At 33.0% G+C, this 20,564-nt stretch overlaps 1 protein-coding gene across 1 annotated transcript; it reads right to left on the reverse strand.

The window, feature by feature from the left end:
- Positions 1 to 14,897: 14,897 nt before the first annotated feature.
- LOC128169040 (uncharacterized) lies at positions 14,898 to 19,662 on the reverse strand. Its single transcript, XM_052835206.1, has 4 exons — positions 19,459 to 19,662; positions 18,385 to 18,440; positions 17,277 to 17,414; positions 14,898 to 15,561 (listed from the first exon to the last, which is right to left on the reverse strand). The coding sequence occupies exons 1-4, from the start codon at positions 19,573 to 19,575 to the stop codon at positions 15,531 to 15,533; spliced, it is 342 nt and encodes a 113-aa protein (XP_052691166.1). The 5' UTR covers positions 19,576 to 19,662; the 3' UTR covers positions 14,898 to 15,530.
- Positions 19,663 to 20,564: the final 902 nt, after the last annotated feature.

Here is a 20,564-nt window from a genome sequence, read left to right on the forward strand (position 1 = left end):
CCGTTTTTTCCGCGATTTTCCACAATGAGTTTATGCACAAACTGCAAAGAAGGTTGTTAAATATATCGGCCAATATAATTTTTCTCACAAATAAAAAATTTTCCGGAGAGAAAGCAAGTTCAAAAGTCAACAATGTATCTGATGGAAAAAAAAAACACTAAATAAAACGCATAATATAATATATATTTCATTCCCTAACCAGTTTAAGTGACTTTGCTTTCATAAAGATTCATATTTTATTTGTAAAAAATAAAAACTGTCCGTTATAACTGAACCAGGCTTCCAGATTTCCCGCGATACAATAGAACTCTCTAATTTTGAAGGTGAATAAAACTTGTGATTTTAAAATAGCATACAAAATAAATTACGTAAGTTGGGAAATTGATGTTCCTCAGAAAAGCTAGTCTAATACAAGCTTTTTGAACAACACTAATGACATGTGAAAATGATAACTTGGTATATTTTTTTAGGGGAAAAAATAAGTTTCGCGATATTATGAGATACCTGTATACGTCTTAATTACACAGCACAGCTTTGTGTACAATGTGCTCGCAAGAACATTCAATCCAGAAGCATGACCAATGTAGCAACACTTTTAAAATTACTTTTTATAACTTGTATTTTAATGGTAATGTGCACCCCCCTTTCCCTGTAATTGTTGATTTATTAGAATAACATGACATGTTTTATACATATAAATGATTGATGGTTGTAAGATATTTTGTTGTTTACAAATTTAATGTATGTTCTCACTAGAACATACACATATGATAATATGGTAGACTACAGTATATATCAAGTTCAACTCTCTCTCTCCTCTCTCTCTCTCTCTCTCTCTCTCTCTCTCTCTCCAACTTTTGATAAACATTTCAATATTTATTTTTCTCTCTCTCTTTTATGAAAAACAAACACATTTCAACATTAATAATAGTCGCTTATAATAATACCATGGTTTTCTGAATTTGTAGACTAATGGCGAGTTTGTCAAGAGGAAAACGAATGGTATGTTAATGTAATTATGTACAACTATTAATGCATGCGTTGATGAATACTGGTCAGTTGTATTTATTATTTGGTACGTTAATGTCTGAGTGTATTTTTCTCCAGTTCTGAAATATTTGCTATTGTGGGACAAAACTAGCTCTTATTTGGTAATGGAAAATTTGCAGTGCATTTAGTGCATTTGTTTTGTTGGTATTTGTCCGGTACCAGTTAAAAAAATATACGGACAAGTGAATATTGCTTGCCACTTGTCCGACTGGGCAAGTGCATTTTTATGCATTTTTATGTAAAGAAGTCTCCAACATTTTAAAAAGTAAAGTTTTGTGATAAGTTTATCTGTAGTCCCGTTATAAGTTTATCGATTAGTTATTTTGAATTTGATCCCGACTTCAAATTGAAATGCAATTGAGTTACTCTTGATCGGGATTGAAGTTCACTAATTACAAACAACTTTCAATATTGATCTGTAAAGATGTGGATCTTAGTTCTTACACAGTACCAAACACACATGTTATCAAAAAGAAAGGAAGAATAGGTAGCAAAGATAAACTTAAAAGGATTATGGAAAGAAATGTAATTTATATTAGGTTTCATTCATCATTGATAGACTATGATGACTTTTTATGTTTAGTTTAAAAAACAGATGAGAATTAAATCAATTTAAGAGTTACATGTATTTTAAAATTTAAAATGTCTTGTAATTTGCCATGACAAAGCTACAGGTGACAAATCATGTTTAATAATACATTTAGGAAAGACACTTTAAGTTTCCATTTAAGAAGTCAGGTTATTAATTATGGCAAGAATAATCGATAAATGACTTTATTTTAGTAATACAGAACTGTAGTTTTCAAGTTGACAATATTTGATCTTTAATACTGAAAAATTTTGGACAAGTGAAGTTTAAGTTCGGACAAGTAAATATCTTGGTCACTTGTCCGAATGGACAAGTAGGAAAAAAAATGTCCTATTGTTTATTTTCTCCCTACTCATGCATGCACAATTAGCTTAAAAATGGATCGATATGACAGTTAAGTATGGCTCTTGCTAATATATATATATGCGCTCGCCAGAACGGTAGCACCGTAAAACATATTATAATAAAAAAAAAACCTCCAGACAAAATTGTTTTACATGTTTCGATATAGACTTCTGTATGTTTGGAACTAATTAATCACAGAGTTTAAAGGCAGGGCTCTACATAAAATCTCTATATTAAAAAAGATTTTGAAAAATCATACGTCAATGAGGCAGGTATCGCAGTCTATAATGAAATAGCTAGTACACGCATTACAGATGTTTGATCCACCTCTTTATTTATCGCGGGAAATATAGCGCGAGTGCACTGTGACGTCATCCATGACTTTGTTCGTCTTTGTTTACATTTCTCGACTCAATACGGAGGTATGGAAGCATGTAACAAATCTTTTGAGTCTCGCCAAAGCATATGCGGTACTCAAAACGTGTCTTCAAACTTTAAGTCACTGTAAATTACGAGTTAAAAGTCGGCCATTTTTGGCATAGCACCACGGGTGAAAACATTAGAGAGCATTATGGGACGTAGACAAAAAATTTTGTTTGATGAACTGTAGGTTTAGCTCGTTCTTTTTCCCGCGCACACTGGTTCTTAGAGCTTGCTTTGCTCGCCGGCGCTGCACGCCGGCGAGCTGCGCTCGCTATTAGATAAAATTGTAAACTTCAGTGCAAAATCCTTCTTTGCTGTTATGTCTTTTTAGTTCGTTCATTGTATTTCTTGAATGAGAAGACGGAGCGTCAATCAATAAAATAATTTCCTTTCCAATATAATATTCAATAATTTAATGCTGGATGTAACGCAGCATTTAATCGGATAGGAAAATTAAAATAAATTTGCATAACCTGGTTTGCATGTCACAAGACACGTCACAATGCACCAACATCAAAAATGTACTAATCCACTTGACATTACGTTTGAATTTTGAACAGATTAAATTTAATATCATTTTTAAAAGAAAAATAGACTCAATTTGTACAGTAAATTACAAAAAATTAAATTATAAGGAATGAACTCAATATCTACCCAAGTTATACGAGTATAACCTGGGTTGGAGCAATTTACCCTTTCGCAGATTATAAAGCGTAAATTGCCCCAACCCAGGTTATACTCATATAACTTGGGTAGACATTGAGTTCATTTCTTAATTAGGTAAGTTAGGTACCATTTATGATCAATTTTATTATAGATAATGTACTATATGATTTAAGAGTATTATTGTTAAGTACTGGTATTAGATTTTTTTTCAGTTATTTGAAAGAAATTCATAAATCATTTGTTGTGATGATGTAATGTTTTATCTTTATATGTATTTATTAGGGATGTCAACGAGTACCCGGTTAACCGGGTACTCGATCGAACATCTGAGTATCGAATACTAAAATCGGTACTCGGTTACTCGGATGTATATTTTTTAATATTTCTAAGTTTGTTTAATAATGCATTAAAACATCGGTTTTAAAACTGAAAATGTCCATTGCACTTGTACATACAGTAATTAGGATTTCCTACGCCTCTAAATATGCTAAATGACCGTTGTCGCCTGTGGCAGTGTTTATATAGTAATTATCGTGACCAAGCACCTGTTACCTAGCTTTTCTCACCTTTGGCTGTCTTCTACCATTATTTTTGGCTTACTTTAATGATTTGTTTTCACTGAACATAGTTTATATAGTCTATTATATGAATTAGATAGCACACAGTAGAGAAATTGAACAGACCTAAAATGCTGCCACCGACTTCAAAGGTCTGGAAATATTTTAAAAGAACTGAAGACCAAGGTTTTACAGAACTTTATCAATGTACTTGTTCGTATTTATTTACACTTTTACCGAGTACCTGGGTACTCGATCGGAAAAACGTCCGAGTAACCGAATACTAAAAATTAACCGATTTGACATCCCTAGTATTTATTGATGGCAATGAAGATATGCTCAATTGAATAAGCAATGTCATATTTAAACATGACATTAAATAGCAATTATATTTGTTATTTCAGTTAAATGCTTCACTGATAGACAGAGGGGACTGCAAGGTATGCTTATTTGGCATTTAATTTGTAATTTAGTATGGTGCATTAATTTATAAGATCAGGTTGATTTTGATTTGTTTATTTAATAAATATTTCATTAGTTTTGAAGACATAACATTTTTATTATATATCTGAATTTTGATAAAAATGTTGTCCTTTGATACACTTTAACCACTTGTCACCAATAAGTTATCAGAATTCTTTTAAAATTAATAAAAAAGATATTTATATGTTATTTACATTAAAGAAAGTTTTCTTATTAATTCTAATGCAAGGAACCTTTTTTCACAGAAAAGTCGCCTGTCACCAGATGCTGAAGCAAAATTTTTCTGTGAAGCAGGACTAGATAAAGATGGTTTTGATGTAAAATACCTATCCGACTACAAAGGTATATATATGTATATATTTTAAAGGACATGATTCTTGTGACTATTTTAAGACTATATCAATCTTCTTTTCAAGAAGAGCTTAATAAAGATATAAGAGAATGTTGAAGTACTTAATATGTTAAGAATTTTTACTCTACTGGATAATAGTTTACTGTTAGAAAAATAGTATTCAGATCAGATGGATAAATATTAAATGATTGAAAAATCTAAATATATATATATATATTGTCTATCTGTAAGTTAACATTTTCTATACTTATACACATTTAGGTATATAGGATCTATAGTCATTACATGATTATTTTGTATTACTTTTTGATTGGGAGCAAAGTGGACCGAACACCCTTGGCAGTGTATACCGGTATTATCAGAATGATAGATATTTGAGTTATCTTACAAGAGATGATGACCAGGCCAAACAGTGGTTCTAAAGCCTCTTTTACAATTGGCGCACGATCAGAAGCAACAAAATATTCGTGCGACTGATAAAATTATATATGAATCTTAAACTGTCGCCGAAATAAACGCATTTGAAAAAGTATTAGTACGATCTAAGCGTGCGTTGTAAACGATGTAAACGCATTAAATCTTAGGATATATCTTGCGTCTAAATGCGACTGATCTCCAGTGAAAGGGGCTGTTGAAGGATAATGGGATAGGATCGCACGAGAGACCAGGTGATCGGACGATTGGACATGCGCCAATGCAATGGGACGTGCAATCATGCGTTGAACTTCCATGGTACAAATCCTCGTGCGAGTCAGGGAGGGGGAGGGGTATATACTGCCTATTTCCGACGCTTTCCAGTAGACATTGTTGAAAGCGAGAGAATATGCTGCCCAAGAAGAAACAAGGATGCAGCAGCATTTATGATTACCTCAATATGATTATTCTATTAATATCTGATTGGAAAGTCACGTGACACGGGATTTCATAGGAACGAAAAACGCCGAAATGAGCATACAATGTAGACAAACATGATTAAACCAAAAATATTTAGTCATTTTGATTCTCTTTATACTACAAAACCAACTTAACCATCTATGATTCAAAATTATGAAAGAAAAGTGAGACAGAAACATAGGAAATCAAACAATCACAACATTATTGCTATTGAAAAGTCAGACAATTTTAGAAATCAACATATTTTTTTAAAACACTCGTACTATTGTTTGCGTGTTGCACTGCGATGATTTGGATTGCATTTGGTCGTGTCTGAATAGTGTGCATGTCCACTATTTTGAGGAGACTTGATGTGAGCACTAAAACGCATGCAACGAATGCGAGACATCATGCAACGTAGGCGAGAGCTTGTGCAACGTATGAAAGAGCTTGTAGGAATCTTAAAAATTCCGATCTCAAAGTGTTGTAAAGTACTTGTGCACCAATTATGAAAGGGGCTTAATGTGGATGTTTATGAATCCAAAAGTTTTCTTTGCATTTATACAATGCTTTCACACAGGTGCTTTTGATTTTAATGTATGTTTTGGAGTTATTAGCACAACTATTCATGCAAGTGGAGATTTTCTCCTGCAGTATGCAGGAGAAACATTAAAAGGACAGGATGGGGAGGAGAGATTAAAGAGAAGCACGGAAAACAAAATATTTTTCTATAGATATAAGGGAAAGGAACTTTGGTAATATGATTTAATACATATTTACCTGAAGCTGGAGGTCTGTAGCTCCCGATGTGAAAAAAATCTAATCAACGTTTATCTAAAAAAAATTTCAGGCCAGGAGATACAGACCTACAGCTAAATGTAATATTTTAACATTCATGTAGGGTAGTTATGTTTCTAGAAATAACTATAAAAATTCTAAGTCAAGCAAAAATACAGTAATTATATGCTTCTTATTTAAGGTTGATTTCTTTTTATGTAGTATTGATGCTGAAGGAGTGAACGACCATATCTGCCAGTTTGTAAATGATGGCAAGGATGATGCAAACTCCACCATGAAATTTAAAGTGTTTAATGGAAGGGAATACTTCTGTTTGTTTGCCAAGAGAGACATTGTAGCTGGGGAAGAGATCCTTTATGACTATGGTTGTGATGGGAAAAACTTGTGGTGGCGAAGCAAGGTAGGAGAATGGTTGGATTAATTATACACAAAAAATAATTATAAACTAGATGCAATCTCGTTGCGAGCAACGAGAGGTCTTCCGTTTGAATGGACCTTAAAAAGGCTGTCGAGATAGTTTCTTTTATTTCTCAACACCTTCTAAAATTCTAGTAAGCCTCTCTAAAGATTTCAACAGACATATCTTAATTCTACAACAGGGCGCTATTACTGTGATTTATGATAAAATTCAAACGGAAATTAGTAAAATCCACAATTTTAGAGATAATATTTTCAATCGAAACAAAATTAAGGGAAAAAAAAGAGTCGGCACTCGGAGATTGAACCTGGGTCGTCTGGACAAAAGTGTTACACTCTAACGTGGATAGATTTTAGAACAAAAATACATATTCTCCATTCATTATAGGGTCTGTATGGTAACATGACTGAAAAAATATTTTAAAACAAGAAAAGGTGAAAAATTTTGTTTCTTTCAATGACGACCGGAAGTTACGATGGACTTTCTGAGTGTGAAGGGCACTGCGGATAAAGAGTAATAATCATCAGTGAAATTTTTAACTTTCTAATTGATATTTTTTGAAAAAAATCGTGATCAAACAAAAACATGAAATCTTTGATACATATATCTCGGGACAGGAAGTGACGATCAAAAAATTTAAATAGACATACTGTGGTTTCATCAATATTCGTTGAATACCAATTTTCATGGATTTCGTTGTTAAGTTTATCCATGAAAATAAATGTTCACTGAAGTGCAATTTCTACTAACAGTTTGTATTGATAGTGTCATTGGCCACGAATTTACGTATCCTTGAAACTGTGATTTTCACTTTAACCACAAAAATTGATACCCTTGAATATTAATGAAACCACAGTACATGTATATTTATACTGGACAAAAAGCGCTATCATTGTGATTAATAATTTTCATAAAATTAAAACAGAAAATCGATCGTTTTAAAGATAAAATCGTAAATCGCTGAAAATTTGAAAGTTCCATCTTTGGCACTTTTAAATACACATCGGGTGCAACCGGTCAACAGGGGATTCTTACTCATCCTAGGTACTTGATATTGATTTTTATAATGATGTTTATAGTATTAACATTAAGTACATAGAGAAGAATGCACCAGGTCGCTATAAACTACATTTGTATTATGTGTGTGTGTGTGTGTGTGTGTGTGTGTGTGTGTGTGTGTGTGTGTGTGTGTGTGTGTGTGTGTGTGTGTGAGAGAGAGAGAGAGAGAGAGAGAGAGAGAGAGAGAGATTAATTAATCATGTATGTAGTTCTTTGTAAATACTTATAAACTTAAGATTTTAAATAATTATAACCCCCATGGACCCTGCCGTAATGATTTTTTTTTTATTAAAAGTGAAAATTCAGTCATTTTGTTTTAACATTGTATTTCGCCGATCGGTATTTACATCTGTTTAATCCCCCACAGGTGGTCAGTTTTCACACCTTGTCCCAGTCACTCGGTCCTGTGTATATTTTCGTGTTTAACTTCGGAGGTTTTTCTTAATCTAAGACAGACAAAAGACTTGTATCTGTAGACATACACAAAAAGGAAAAAGTACACCACCTATAATAAAAATGATTTTTTAGTGTTGACTTTCGATTAGTAAGAAGACAATCATTAAACAATTCATTTTTTCAAATCATTTTAATCTATACTCATTATGCCGAAACTATAAATGAATACATAATTTTTGGACACCTAATGTACATTTATCCACTAGCCACATTACATACATAGGTCTTTCAGAAAGTTTGGTTGTTCAAGTCGTTACCGTTTTTGAGATCTCGGCAAAATAAGTTTTTTTTGTCTCGGGATAGGAAACGGACAAACGGAAGTGCTCAATGAAAATTAAATTTAATATTGATTGCATACTTGCCTATCGTACATGATTGTTTATAGAGCTAACTGAAATTATCAAAGGAAAACAGTTAAACTTATAAACAGCTTATAATTTGTTTGAACTCTTCCGGTGTGTACCGGAAGCGATGGTCGACAAAATGAAACCGTTTTAACACATGTTCAATCAAATGTCTATCATCCATGTAAGTTTCGTGTCTTGATCACTTACAGTTTCTAAGATATCTAGGGTACAAAAATTTGCTTTTATAAAGCTACCCGAGATAATTGAGATATCTCACCGGAAGTAGAGTGTTGTTGTTTATTTAACATCGGATAGATGACATATGTAAATATTTATATATATTTCAATTCTATGTAAAGAATATTTAATGCTTAAAAAATTATTTTTGAAGAGCTTCCGGTGACGACCGGAAGTTACGACGAACAAAACAAAATAGTTTAAACACGGTCTATCATACTATAAAGACTGGATGTTAAAGTCTTTATCGTTTTAGAGATCTCGATGCGACAAGCTTTTTGTTGCGGGACAGGAAATGGACGACTGAAAATGAACTTTGACAAAATGTAAAGAAAACGCCTGGAGATATTATCATTATCTATCATCCCTGAAAATTTAAAGAAAAACTATCCAGTCATATCTGAGAAATCTTGTGGATTTCACCATGCATCGGACACCCTTGGATTTTTATCTTTCAAAGTCCAGATATAAATAAAACTTGTTTTAAAAGTTACAAATTTTACTCTTGCTTAATTATTCGAGAAAATTTAGCGAAATTCTTCTAAAGGTATGAAATAAAGGAAATAAATAAAGTGTTTATATAGCTATTTCACCATGGATCGGACAATACTATAAGCATCGCACAGTTATACATTAGAGATTAAAAATAAGAAAATTTTCTGGTTTTAATGGGAAAATACAGAGGTTTGAAAAATTAAATTTATTCAATTGGCATTTAGATTTGTTTTAATGTAAATCCTTGAATCTACAGTCAGGAATTAGACTAGTGCTACTGTTTACAGAAATATGAACCATAGGGGTAATTTATCGTGCCAGCACCTACTGGAACTTTAGATTAAAAAGGCAGTATCTATAAAACTCGAATTTTGAGTGGTCTGAGGAAAATGCTTTGCATTAATCATTTTTTTTATATATATATTTTTATTTTCTTATAGAACTGTCCGATGCATGGCTTCCGTTTACAGAAATATGAACCATAGGGGTTATTTATCGTGCCAGCACCTACTGGAACTTTGGATTAAAAAGGCAGTATCTATAAAACTCGAATTTTGAGTGGTCTGAGGAAAATGCTTTACATTAATCATTTTTAAAGCGCTAAGCATAGCTCAGCGCTTTATTGTCGTTAGACTTCTATTTCCGGTGCAAGGAATAACTGCCCTCTATGGGCAGAAATATACATCATTTAAACTGGTAAGAGGTATAGGGAACCAGTTATCTGGGTGACGGAAATGGCCGAGTAGATACGATTGGTTTGCGGGGCTTACGTACATCAGCACGGGATGCTACGCAGTGATGAAAAAATATAGTGCGTATTCAGAAGCTAAAATATAGAAAAATAAAATCGATTCTTTGCAAGAAAATGTCAAAAACTGTGATAAATTACTGTTCAAAAGGTATAATTTGTAATTTTAACATATCTTTTTTCAGGCAAGTATCCATATACAAATCGTGTTCAGCTTTAAATCACATCATCTTCAGAAAGTAACATATATTTAAAGAAATCTGGCCCTCGATACTTTAAATTGATATTCATTAAACATAAACCAAAATTTCAATAAGGCTCATTTCCGCCTACGCTTGCACACAGTAAATTTTCTTAGAACCAAGCTAGGTTAGCGCTTTTCAGTACTTTCAGTACTTTGATTTTTTTAAATTTTATTTTATTATAGAACTGTCCGATGCATGGTTAATTTCTGTTCGATCCATGGTGAAATGAATATATGAAGCAAAATTGACCTTAACATTAATTGTTCTTAGACTTATTTTAATCAAATTGTTTTAAAACTAATTCACAATCAAATGCTCAACATTCAAATAATGATTTTGTGTAAAATCTTCGTAACTTAATTTTCACTGATGGCGTATTTAACGTCATTTTACGAAGCCTATATGGCTATTTTTTTGACAATGTGACTGTCAATATAATATATGATGTAGTTCATTAGTTCTTATTCAGGGATATACGAAACAGTATAAGAGCGCATGCACATTTATTTGTATATATTTCAACGGTATTTTGAAACCGAGCTCTTTTGTTTGCTGGACAAAAGGCGCTTTTATTGAAATTTCTGATAAAATTAAAACCATAAATATTTAAAATTCATGATTTCATAGATGAAATCGTATTAAATCAAAACAGAATTAAAAGAAAAAATAACATTCGGCACTCGGGGAGTGAACCCCGGTCGCCTGGACACAAGTCCACCACTCTAACGACTGAGCTACGCGGACTCTCGCTTCAGTACTTTGGAGCCCAAAAATCTCGAGAATGCGTGCATCGATTTTAAAACAAAGTAATTAAAGCGTCTCTATTGAATAATAAACAATTTTCAAAACAAAAAAGTTGAAAATTAATGTTTTTGTTTCCTTCCGGCCAGGATAGGTAAAAATGTGTGAAGCATTCCATTTTGCACTGTTTTGTGTAGTACAGTACAGATTTGATTTTTACAGACTCCAACAAATCGAACAAAGAACCAGTTTTTCTTTCAAAAGTTTAATGGCAGCTGAACATTAGTTATTCTAGCCTTAACAAAGTAAAGGCAACGGGAATTTGTATTTCACAACAAAACCCCAGAAATTCACAAAATATCTAAAATTATGCTTAATGGTAGCTGAACATTAATTATTCTAGCCTAAACAGAGTAAAGGCAAAGGCAATTTGTATTTCACAAAAAAGCCACAGGCAATTTGTATTTCACAAAAAAGCCACAGGCAATTTGTATTTCACAAAAAAATCACAAAATATCTGAAAATATGATTTTAAGCACTGCTTACTTAAACATTTCGAAATTGAAATGAAAACAAGAAATTAGAAAACAAAAAAACCATCTTGACCATAGTCCATCAAATTATGTCTTCAGGAGACCAAATCCGAACAAAGAACCAGTTTTCTTTTAAATGTTTAATGGTAGCTAAACATTAGTTATTCTAGCCTTAACAAAGTAAAGGCAACAAGAATTTGTATTTCACACCCCCCCCCCCCCCCCCAGAAATTCACAAAATATCTGAAAATATGATTAATGGTAGCTGAACATTAGTTATTCTAGCCTTAACAGAGTAAAGGCAAAGGCAATTTGTATTCCACAAAAAAGTCAAAGGCAATTTGTATTTCACAAAAAATTCACAAAATATCTAAGATATGATTTTAAGCACTGCTTACTTAAACATTTCGAAATTGAAATGAAAACAAGAAATTGAAAAACAAAAAAAACATTTTGACCATAGTCCATCAAATTATGTCTTCAGGAGAGCAAATCCGAATGAAGAACCAGTTTTCTTTCAAAAGTTAAATGGTAGCTGAACATTAGTTATTCTAGCCTTAACAAGAATTCGTATTTCACAAAACCCCGCAAGAAATTCACAAAATATCTAATAATATGATTAATGGTAGTTGAACATTAGTTATCCTAGCCTTGACAGAGTAAAGGCAAAGGCAATTTGTATTCCACAAAAAAGTCAAAGGCAATTTGTATTTCACAAAAAATTCACAAAATATCTGAAGATATGATTTTAAGCACTGCTTACTTAAACATTTCGAAATTGAAATGAAAACAAGAAATTAGAAAACAATCAAGAGGCCCATGAGCCACATCGCTCACCTGAGGAACACTAGGTATGATAAAGTCAGCTTAATGGAGTCATAATACAAACAATCTGGACAATGTACAATAATACATGTAGATCCTGTATAAATAAAATCCATTTTTCCCCCTTGGAACTCGGATAGCCCTGATTGCTGCCAATATTTACAAGAGCAGACTTTAATCACCGCTCCTGCACATATATAGGGACTCAACGTTACGCAGGCAGGGATGACTGCACACCTACGCAACTCAACAGGTACCAACGTTTACGCAAGCAGGGATGACCGCACACTTGCGCCAACAGCTCAACCTAACGCAAGCAGGGAGTGCCACACACTTGCGCTAGAGTAAGGCCTGAACACCAGCAGGGATGACCATACATTAGTGCTCCGCCGCAACCACCACCAATACAAGCAGATATGACTGCACACTTGTATTAATGCGATACAGGGCAGGAATTTGTATCGAAGGTTAGAAAACACGTAGATTAGATATAGCAAGGATGTTCACACACTCAATCTATCCATACCTGTTCAAGTTTAACCCTAAACAGTCGCTCATCAAAATGCAATAGACACTGTCCCTATATATGTGCCAACCTAAAATAATTCATAGTATCTAAAAATTGGAAATCAAAAATAAACAAACTAATCCGGCCTTACCCAAAACTTCTTATGCAGAACAACTTATATACATTGAATATTTATTATTGTATAAAAATAATCATCACAATAATTGGTTAACAGTGGATGCATTAATTAAAATAATCAAGAATCAATAAATCAAGGGCAATAACTCAATACAGTAATACAAAAAGATTCTAATGAAAAAATAGCTGCCTGCTTCAATTTTATAGTCATATCACATGTTGAGTGTTGCAGTTCTCAAAAAGATCCTTTACAATTGTTTATAAATGGGATATTTAGCTACATCAAACTCTGAACCTTCTTGTGAGGCCGAAGAATTGTCCTGGAGCCAAAGTTTTAACAATTAATAAGAATCATCTTGCTGATTAGTTTCTGAGAAGAAGATTTTTAAAGATTTACTTAATATATTCCTATGTAAAACTTTAACACACCCCCCCCCCCAATGTGGCCTCACCCTACCCCCAGGGATCATGATTTTCACAACTTTGAATCTACACTACCTGCGGATACTTCCACACAAGTTTCAGCTTTCCTGGCTGATTAGTTTCTGAGAAGAAGATTTTTAAAGATTTACTCTATATATTCCTATGTAAAACTTCGACCCCCCCATTGTGCCCCACCCTACCCCCAGGGATCATGATTTTCACAACTTTGAATCTACACTACCTGAGGATGCTTCCACACAAGTTTCACCTTTCCTGGCTGATTAGTTTCTGAGAAGAAGATTTTCAAAGATTTACTCTATATATTCTTATGTAAAATTTTAACACCCCCCCCCCCAATGTGGCCTCACCCTACCCCCAGGGATCATGATTTTCACAACTTTGAATCTACACTACCTGAGGATGCTTCCACACAAGTTTCACCTTTCCTGGCTGATTAGTTTCTGAGAAGAAGATTTTCAAAGATTTACTCTATATATTCTTATGTAAAATTTTAACACCCCCCCCCAATGTGGCCTCACCCTACCCCCAGGGATCATGATTTTCACAACTTTGAATCTACACTACCTGAGGATGCTTCCACACAAGTTTCAGCTTTCCTGTCTGTTTAGTTTCTGAGCAGATGATTTTTAAAGATTTACTCTATATATTCCTATGTAAAACTTCGACCCCCCATTGTGGCCCCACCCTACTCCGGGGGTCATGAATTTCACAACTTTGAATCTACACTACCTGAGGATGCTTCCACACAAGTTTCAGCTTTCCTGGCTGTTTAGTTTCTGAGCAGATGATTTTTAAAGATTTACTCTATATATTCTTATGTAAAACTTCGACCCCCCCCCCCATTGTGGCCCCACCCTACCCCCGGGGGTCATCAATTTCACAACTTTGAATCTACACTACCTGAGGATGCTTCCACACAAGTTTCAGCTTTCCTGGCTGTTTAGTTTCTGAGAAGAAGATTTTTAAAGATTTACTGTATATATTCCTATGTAAAACTTCGACCCCCCATTGTGGCCCCACCCTACCCCCGGGGGTCATGAATTTCACAACTTTGAATCTACACTACCTGAGGATGCTTCCACACAAGTGTCAGCTTTCCGGGCTTTCTGGTTCTTGAGAAGAAGATTTTTGAAAATTTCTCGAAATTTTTCATTAATTTCTAATTATCTCCCCTTGAAAACGGGTGTGGCCCTTAATTTTCACAACTTTGAATCCCCTTTGCCTGAGGATGATTTGTACCAAGTTTGGATGAAATTGGCCTAGTAGTTCTTGAGAAGATGTTGAAAATGTGAAAAGTTTACGGACGGACGGACAGACAGACGACAGACAAAATGTGATCAGAATAGCTCACGTGAGCTTTCAGCTCAGGTGAGCTAAAAAACCATCTTGACCATAGTCCATCAAATTATGTCTTCAGGAGAGCAAACCCGAATGAAGAACCAGTTTTCTTTCAAAAGTTAAATGGTAGCTGAACATTAGTTATTCTAGCCTTAACAAGAATTCATATTTCACAAAACCCCGCACGAAATTCACAAAATATCTAATAATATGATTAATGGTAGTTGAACATTAGTTATTCTAGCCTTGACAGAGTAAAGACAAAGGCGATTTGAATTTCACAAAAAAGTCAAAGGCAATTTGTATTTCACAAAAAATTCACAAAATATCTGAAAAAATGATTTTAAGCACTGCTTACTTAAACATTTCAAAATTAAAATTATAACAAGAAAGAAGAAAACAAAAAAACATCTTGACCATAGTCCATCAAATTATGTTTTCTGGAGAGCAAATTCAAACGAAGAACCTGTTTTCTTTGAAAAGTTTAATGGTAGCTGAACATTAGTTATTCTAGCCTTAACAAAGGCAACAGGAATTTGTATTTCACAAAAAAAAAACAACCCAGAAATTCACAAAATATCTAAAATTATGATTGATGGTAGCTGAACATTAGTTATTTTAGCCTTAACAGAGAAAGGGCAAAGGCAATTTGTATTTCACAAAAAATTGACCAAAGATTTTAGTGCTTACTTAAAAATTTCAAAATCAAAATGAAAGAACCAGTCTTCTTTGAAAAGTGTAATGGTAGCTGAACATTTCGTAGTTGAAATGAAAACTAGAAATTAGAAAAAAAAAAAAATCTTGACCATAGTCCGTCAAAGTATGTCTTGAGTAGAGCAAACTTTTAATCCGTCATGACAATTTATTCCTCTTCAGCAAGTTCAATTGATGATCTATCAATAGAAGGAAAAGAAGTAGACAATTAGAATTTAACTTAAGTATGTTTTTTTTTATAAATAAATGTACAAGTATAATGATGTTGTAACCTTTTAAATAAGGAGTTAAAATGTACTTTTAATTATAGACTTCCCATACATCACCTTAAATGGGAATGATGCAAAGGATTCTTAAAAGAGTGAGCTGACAATAATTTGTATGTTGAAACTAGATGTGTTGTAACGCCACAAATGCCCCCGCAAGCAGCCAAAACTTTAAATGGAAACATTTGTTTGATTCTAAAAGAAGTTAGTATCCCTGAGAATTACTTAATTTTCTTAAGTTCAAGAGGCATATCAGACTAGAACCGATTTCAAACTCAACCTGTATTTTCTATTAAATAACCCCCATATGAAATATCCGCTTTAGATATGCATTCCTTCAAAAGGTAGAGAGCGGAAACCGAGAGTTTGTCATTTTTTTCAGAGTTCAAGACGCATAACTCTGTCAAGTCATTGAACCGGAACCACATTCAAAGTTGAACTGTATTTTCTAGAAAATGACTTACATATGAATTATCAGTTTTATATAAGCACCCCTTCAAATGTTAAAGTGGAAACAAAGAATTTCCCTTTTTTTTTTCAATGTTCAAGAGGTATAGGTGTCAAAAATCATTGGATTGGAAAAATTTGAACGCAACCTGTATTTTTTCGTGAAAAAAACTCACATATGAAATATCCTTTAAAATGAGTGGGAAGTGAAAAATGGTCATTTTTTTCTCATTCTTTTGAAAGTTTAAGGACATAACTCTGTCAAAAACCATCGGCCCGAAACTAAATTTGAACTCAATCTGTATATTTCTGCGACACATCTGTCATCCATACATTAAATTTGAGTTGAATGAGTGCAACGGTTGTTGAGATAATGATCAGAATGTGAATTTCTAAATTTCAAGTTTAAGAAGCATAACTCTGTGAAAAATCATCGGACCAGAACGATATTGGAACACAACCTGTATGTTAATATGACACCGCAATATATTAAATTTGAGTTGAATGTGCCCAAGGGTTGTTGAGGTAATGATCAGAAAGTGAATGATGGAATGACAGAATGACAGAAAGGGCTGATAGGCATAGGGCGAGGGCATAAAAATGGTTTAAACATGACCTTGTCCTTAAGATCAGGAACAAGTACTTTATACGAGTTACTGGTTTATCAAGTTTGATCTACATCAAGCAAAATGTTTTCAATATTTAAAGTAAATGACACTCCTATGTTAATACAAATTCAATTCATTAACACATTAAGATATGTGACCTCAAAACAAAGAAGGGATTTTTACTTTGTAGGAGTTATGTATAAATTTTGATGTCAATCAAGCAAAGAGTTGTAAAGATTTCCATGGGATTACCAGTGTATCAAGTTCGATATATCTATAAAAAGCATATAAAATACTGTAGAAGATGTTTATATCAAAGTACCAAGGACCTCAAAATTTGCTTAAATATATGGATAATTTACTTTACCCTATTGATAATGACTTATTTTTAAGCATTGATTATAAGCTTGGTTTACTGTAAGTGACTTTTTACAAAGGTGGGCTAATAAAAATACTGTGATAGATAGTATTTTGGATTGGTAGTCTTTTAAAACTGTCAGAACTTATGTGTATTTCAACAATTGTAATACTGAAAGATGACTTAATTGAGTTTTTTGAATTTTTACAACTTACATCTCCACAATATTCCTTCCTCTGGTGATAGCTTTCAGCATCATGTTGGGAGAAAATTCACCCAATGGGAATATTGTTTGCATGAGGTGTCCCTCCATCTTCCATAAATGATCCTTCACTAGGATGGATAGCTCATCTCTAAAATAATTCAAATTGTAAACTGTGATAAGTTTTGATTTATTGAATAGAGGTGTTAACAATTTAGGGAAAGAAATTTTTGATAAATTTCACTTGATTTTTTGTTTATTTTGATAAATAGTATGTCACCTTAATTACATTTGATTTATATTGAATGATTAGTTACTAAATATGAAGAAGGGAAGATAACTCTATTAATTGATAAAACTCCCTCCCCTTGAACCCTTTCAAAATGCTTTCACAATATCTTAAAGCTGAACATTGCTCGTAAATAGGCACTGTCCGCCATATTTCTATTTAATCAGCGCTATCCCTACAACCCAGAAGGAAACTATCATCAAATAAACAGGTCTTTATTTTCTTGGTTAATATGCAGTCATTTTTTTTTTAATGCAGACTCAGCGGAAGTAAAGAAGAAGCTTTTTAATCATTGAATGGACTTGACACTATTTGACTTTTCTGGCCCTGGAGTCAGAAGCCCTACCTGAAGGGACATAGAATTTATAATTATGGTAGAGGGCTTGCTAGTCTAAAAAATAATGAATTCAGTTTTCCTTACAGATGTGCAAGACATCCATATATATTTGATACAAAACTAAATGAGCATAGAGACGAAGATTTTCTAAGCTTTAATGCATTTTTACTATATGGCCATAGTGGCCCCACCCTAGGGCCTGAACTTCTCACCAAGGGGCCATAAATTTCATTATTTTGGTAGAGAGTTTCATGGACATCATAACCATGCATTCAGTGTTTTTCCTCATATGTGTGGGAGAAGTATAGAAGATTTTTGAAAGTTTTGGCTTTTTCGCATACTAGTATTTGGATGTTTCTATGATGCCCTGGAGGTGGTAGAGCCATGAATTTCACATTATAGATTAATCTTACCATAGAGGTGCTTCACACTAAAATTTGTAGCAATTCGCCTTGTGTTAAATGTTATGAGATTATCAATAATAATTGCCCTTACTCATCAAAGCAAGCAGCTTCAATTATGCCATTAACATGTTCTTCTTCATTCAAGACCTGAAAGAGATAGAAAAAGAAATCATTTGGAATTTTGTTTAAACAAAGCTGTTTCTAATGATTGTTGTGAAAGGTTAACACTCATATACACAGAAATAATAATGATATGCATGGATAATTTTGAATTAAATTTTTTAGATGAGGCATCCTATTTAACAATCTTTTAAATCTATAGACATGACCAGGTACAATACATGTCTATGGATGTCATTGCATGACCTTGAAATCTTGAGTAATTTTCAGTGGAAGAAATAGGTGGGTTATTTTTAAGCGCGGCCTTTTGTTAAATCCGGCTAATTTTCAAGGTTTTAGGGTATAATTTGGATTTAGCAGTTTGAAATGAAAATGTGAAGTGGACCACAGTAATTTGCAGATATTGTAAATGGGTTTGAATAAATAAGGACATGTATACATTTAAGCTGACTAGTAAGTTTGTAAGATCAGAGTCCTTAATTGATATTGAACTGGTCCCCTTAATCTTTTAATATGTGCATACACTCTTTTCTACAAAGGATCAGCATGAAGAATTACAATTGTCCATATGTTTAAATAATATTGTAACTAATAGAGTTCAGTATCATAAAATATAGAATTGCAGCAGAATTCTTAATGATGTAATACTTACCAAATAGTGACCACATCATCATTTTCCAATTCAAAGTTTTTGAAAGCATCTAGTAAATTCTATTCTAATTTTCAATTTTTTGACTAGTTTGTAAAACTTTAGAGGTGCATGACAGGGGATAAGTTTTGAACATTACATCTGGGTAAAATTTTTAAATAAGTGGGTAATGTAAGGTTTGAAGTGTTATATGAGGGGTATAAATTGTTGAATATTTATTGCATTCATTTTGTGGTTAGTAGATTTCATGTTAATTTTAAATTTGAATTCCCTCTTATCATAGGTCTAGCTCTTATTGGCAAGGCATGGTGGAAAAGTCTTTAAAGTTTATGATAAATTCAGACTACCCAAAAACAGGATAATGTCCATATTAAAAAAGATGAAGTATGGTTATACCTCTAGAGTTGTTGAGGGGTTCGAGTTCAAACTTGCACGGTTTAAGTAAAGGTCTAGTGTTAGACAGGAAAGAAGAACTGTTTGGTCAAGTTCACAATCCATGGCCAGGTTGACCATATTTCCCCAAAGTTTTATCTCTATCGATCCCGATTGATCTTTAATTGTGATGATCTTTCTTTTGCTGGTTCCTGTTTCAAGGACACTTGACATCTGTAAAAAGATAATATCTTGAAATCAATATTTTTTCCTTTAAAATCTGAATCATCAGATTTACAAGATTAGCTGCGTGTTTAATACACTTTAATAGGAGCATAACAATTTGCATTTTTTTCGAAACTTTTTTTTGGTTTGTAAAGAAAGTGCTTTACAACTACAGCCAAGCTGAATTTTGTTACAGTATTATCATGATAACAGAAAAGTAATAAACAATTAATAATATTACATGGTTACGTAATAAATTAAATATTATGAAATATAAAATACTCATTTAATATTTTTTTCTTTAAATGTTAAAATAATATGGCAGAGTTTCCGAAAACCAGAAAATTCTATCAGTCATTCGGACTGATGACTTAGCATGTTCTGCCAGTCCGAAGCAAATTTTATCAGTCCGAATAAAACAGATATTAGTGCTACAGTAGTTGTTCAGTGTTATGTAACTACTAAACAAAATATTAAAAGCTTTCAATTATTACTAAAAAAAACTCAAATTATATAATCTAGAATTAATTTCTGTTCTGTTTCTAAAAAAAAAACGCCAAAATATGCAGTCTTTAATTCATTTTTGCTTTGTTTCTATTGATTACTTTTTTACAATTTATTTTATTCTCTCCTTGTTTTTATTCTGCTCCATGTCAGATATACAAATGAGTAGTGTATGTGCCACAAACTCGAGATTGTTAGCCGCTGTACCGGACTGGATAATTTTCATTAAATCTAAACAAACACATGATTTTTCATGATCATAGACAATCGAAAATTAATGGAATCAAAAGTGAGAGTTGATTGATGAAACGGCCATGATTGACCCTTCTCTATTATACGGAACAAGTCCTGCCATTAACCTCGCTACATTTCAACAATTTCCTGCTGTTCTGGTTTACAGT

This window comes from Crassostrea angulata, unplaced genomic scaffold (assembly GCF_025612915.1).
Source record: "Crassostrea angulata isolate pt1a10 unplaced genomic scaffold, ASM2561291v2 HiC_scaffold_90, whole genome shotgun sequence".
Classification (NCBI taxonomy): domain Eukaryota; kingdom Metazoa; phylum Mollusca; class Bivalvia; order Ostreida; family Ostreidae; genus Magallana; species Magallana angulata.

What these genes read in the sequence shown, in the direction of transcription:
- LOC128169040 (XM_052835206.1), bottom strand. Translation starts at nt 19,575, where the DNA reads ATGGTCAACCTGGCCATGGATTGTGAACTTGACCAAACAGTTCTTCTT. An exon ending in ACCCCTCAACAACTCTAGAG is followed by an intron (nt 18,441 to 19,458) that starts GTATAACCATAC and finishes TATCTCTTTCAG; the next exon opens with GTCTTGAATGAAGAAGAACA. An exon ending in GAAGCTGCTTGCTTTGATGA is followed by an intron (nt 17,415 to 18,384) that starts GTAAGGGCAATT and finishes GAATTATTTTAG; the next exon opens with AGATGAGCTATCCATCCTAG.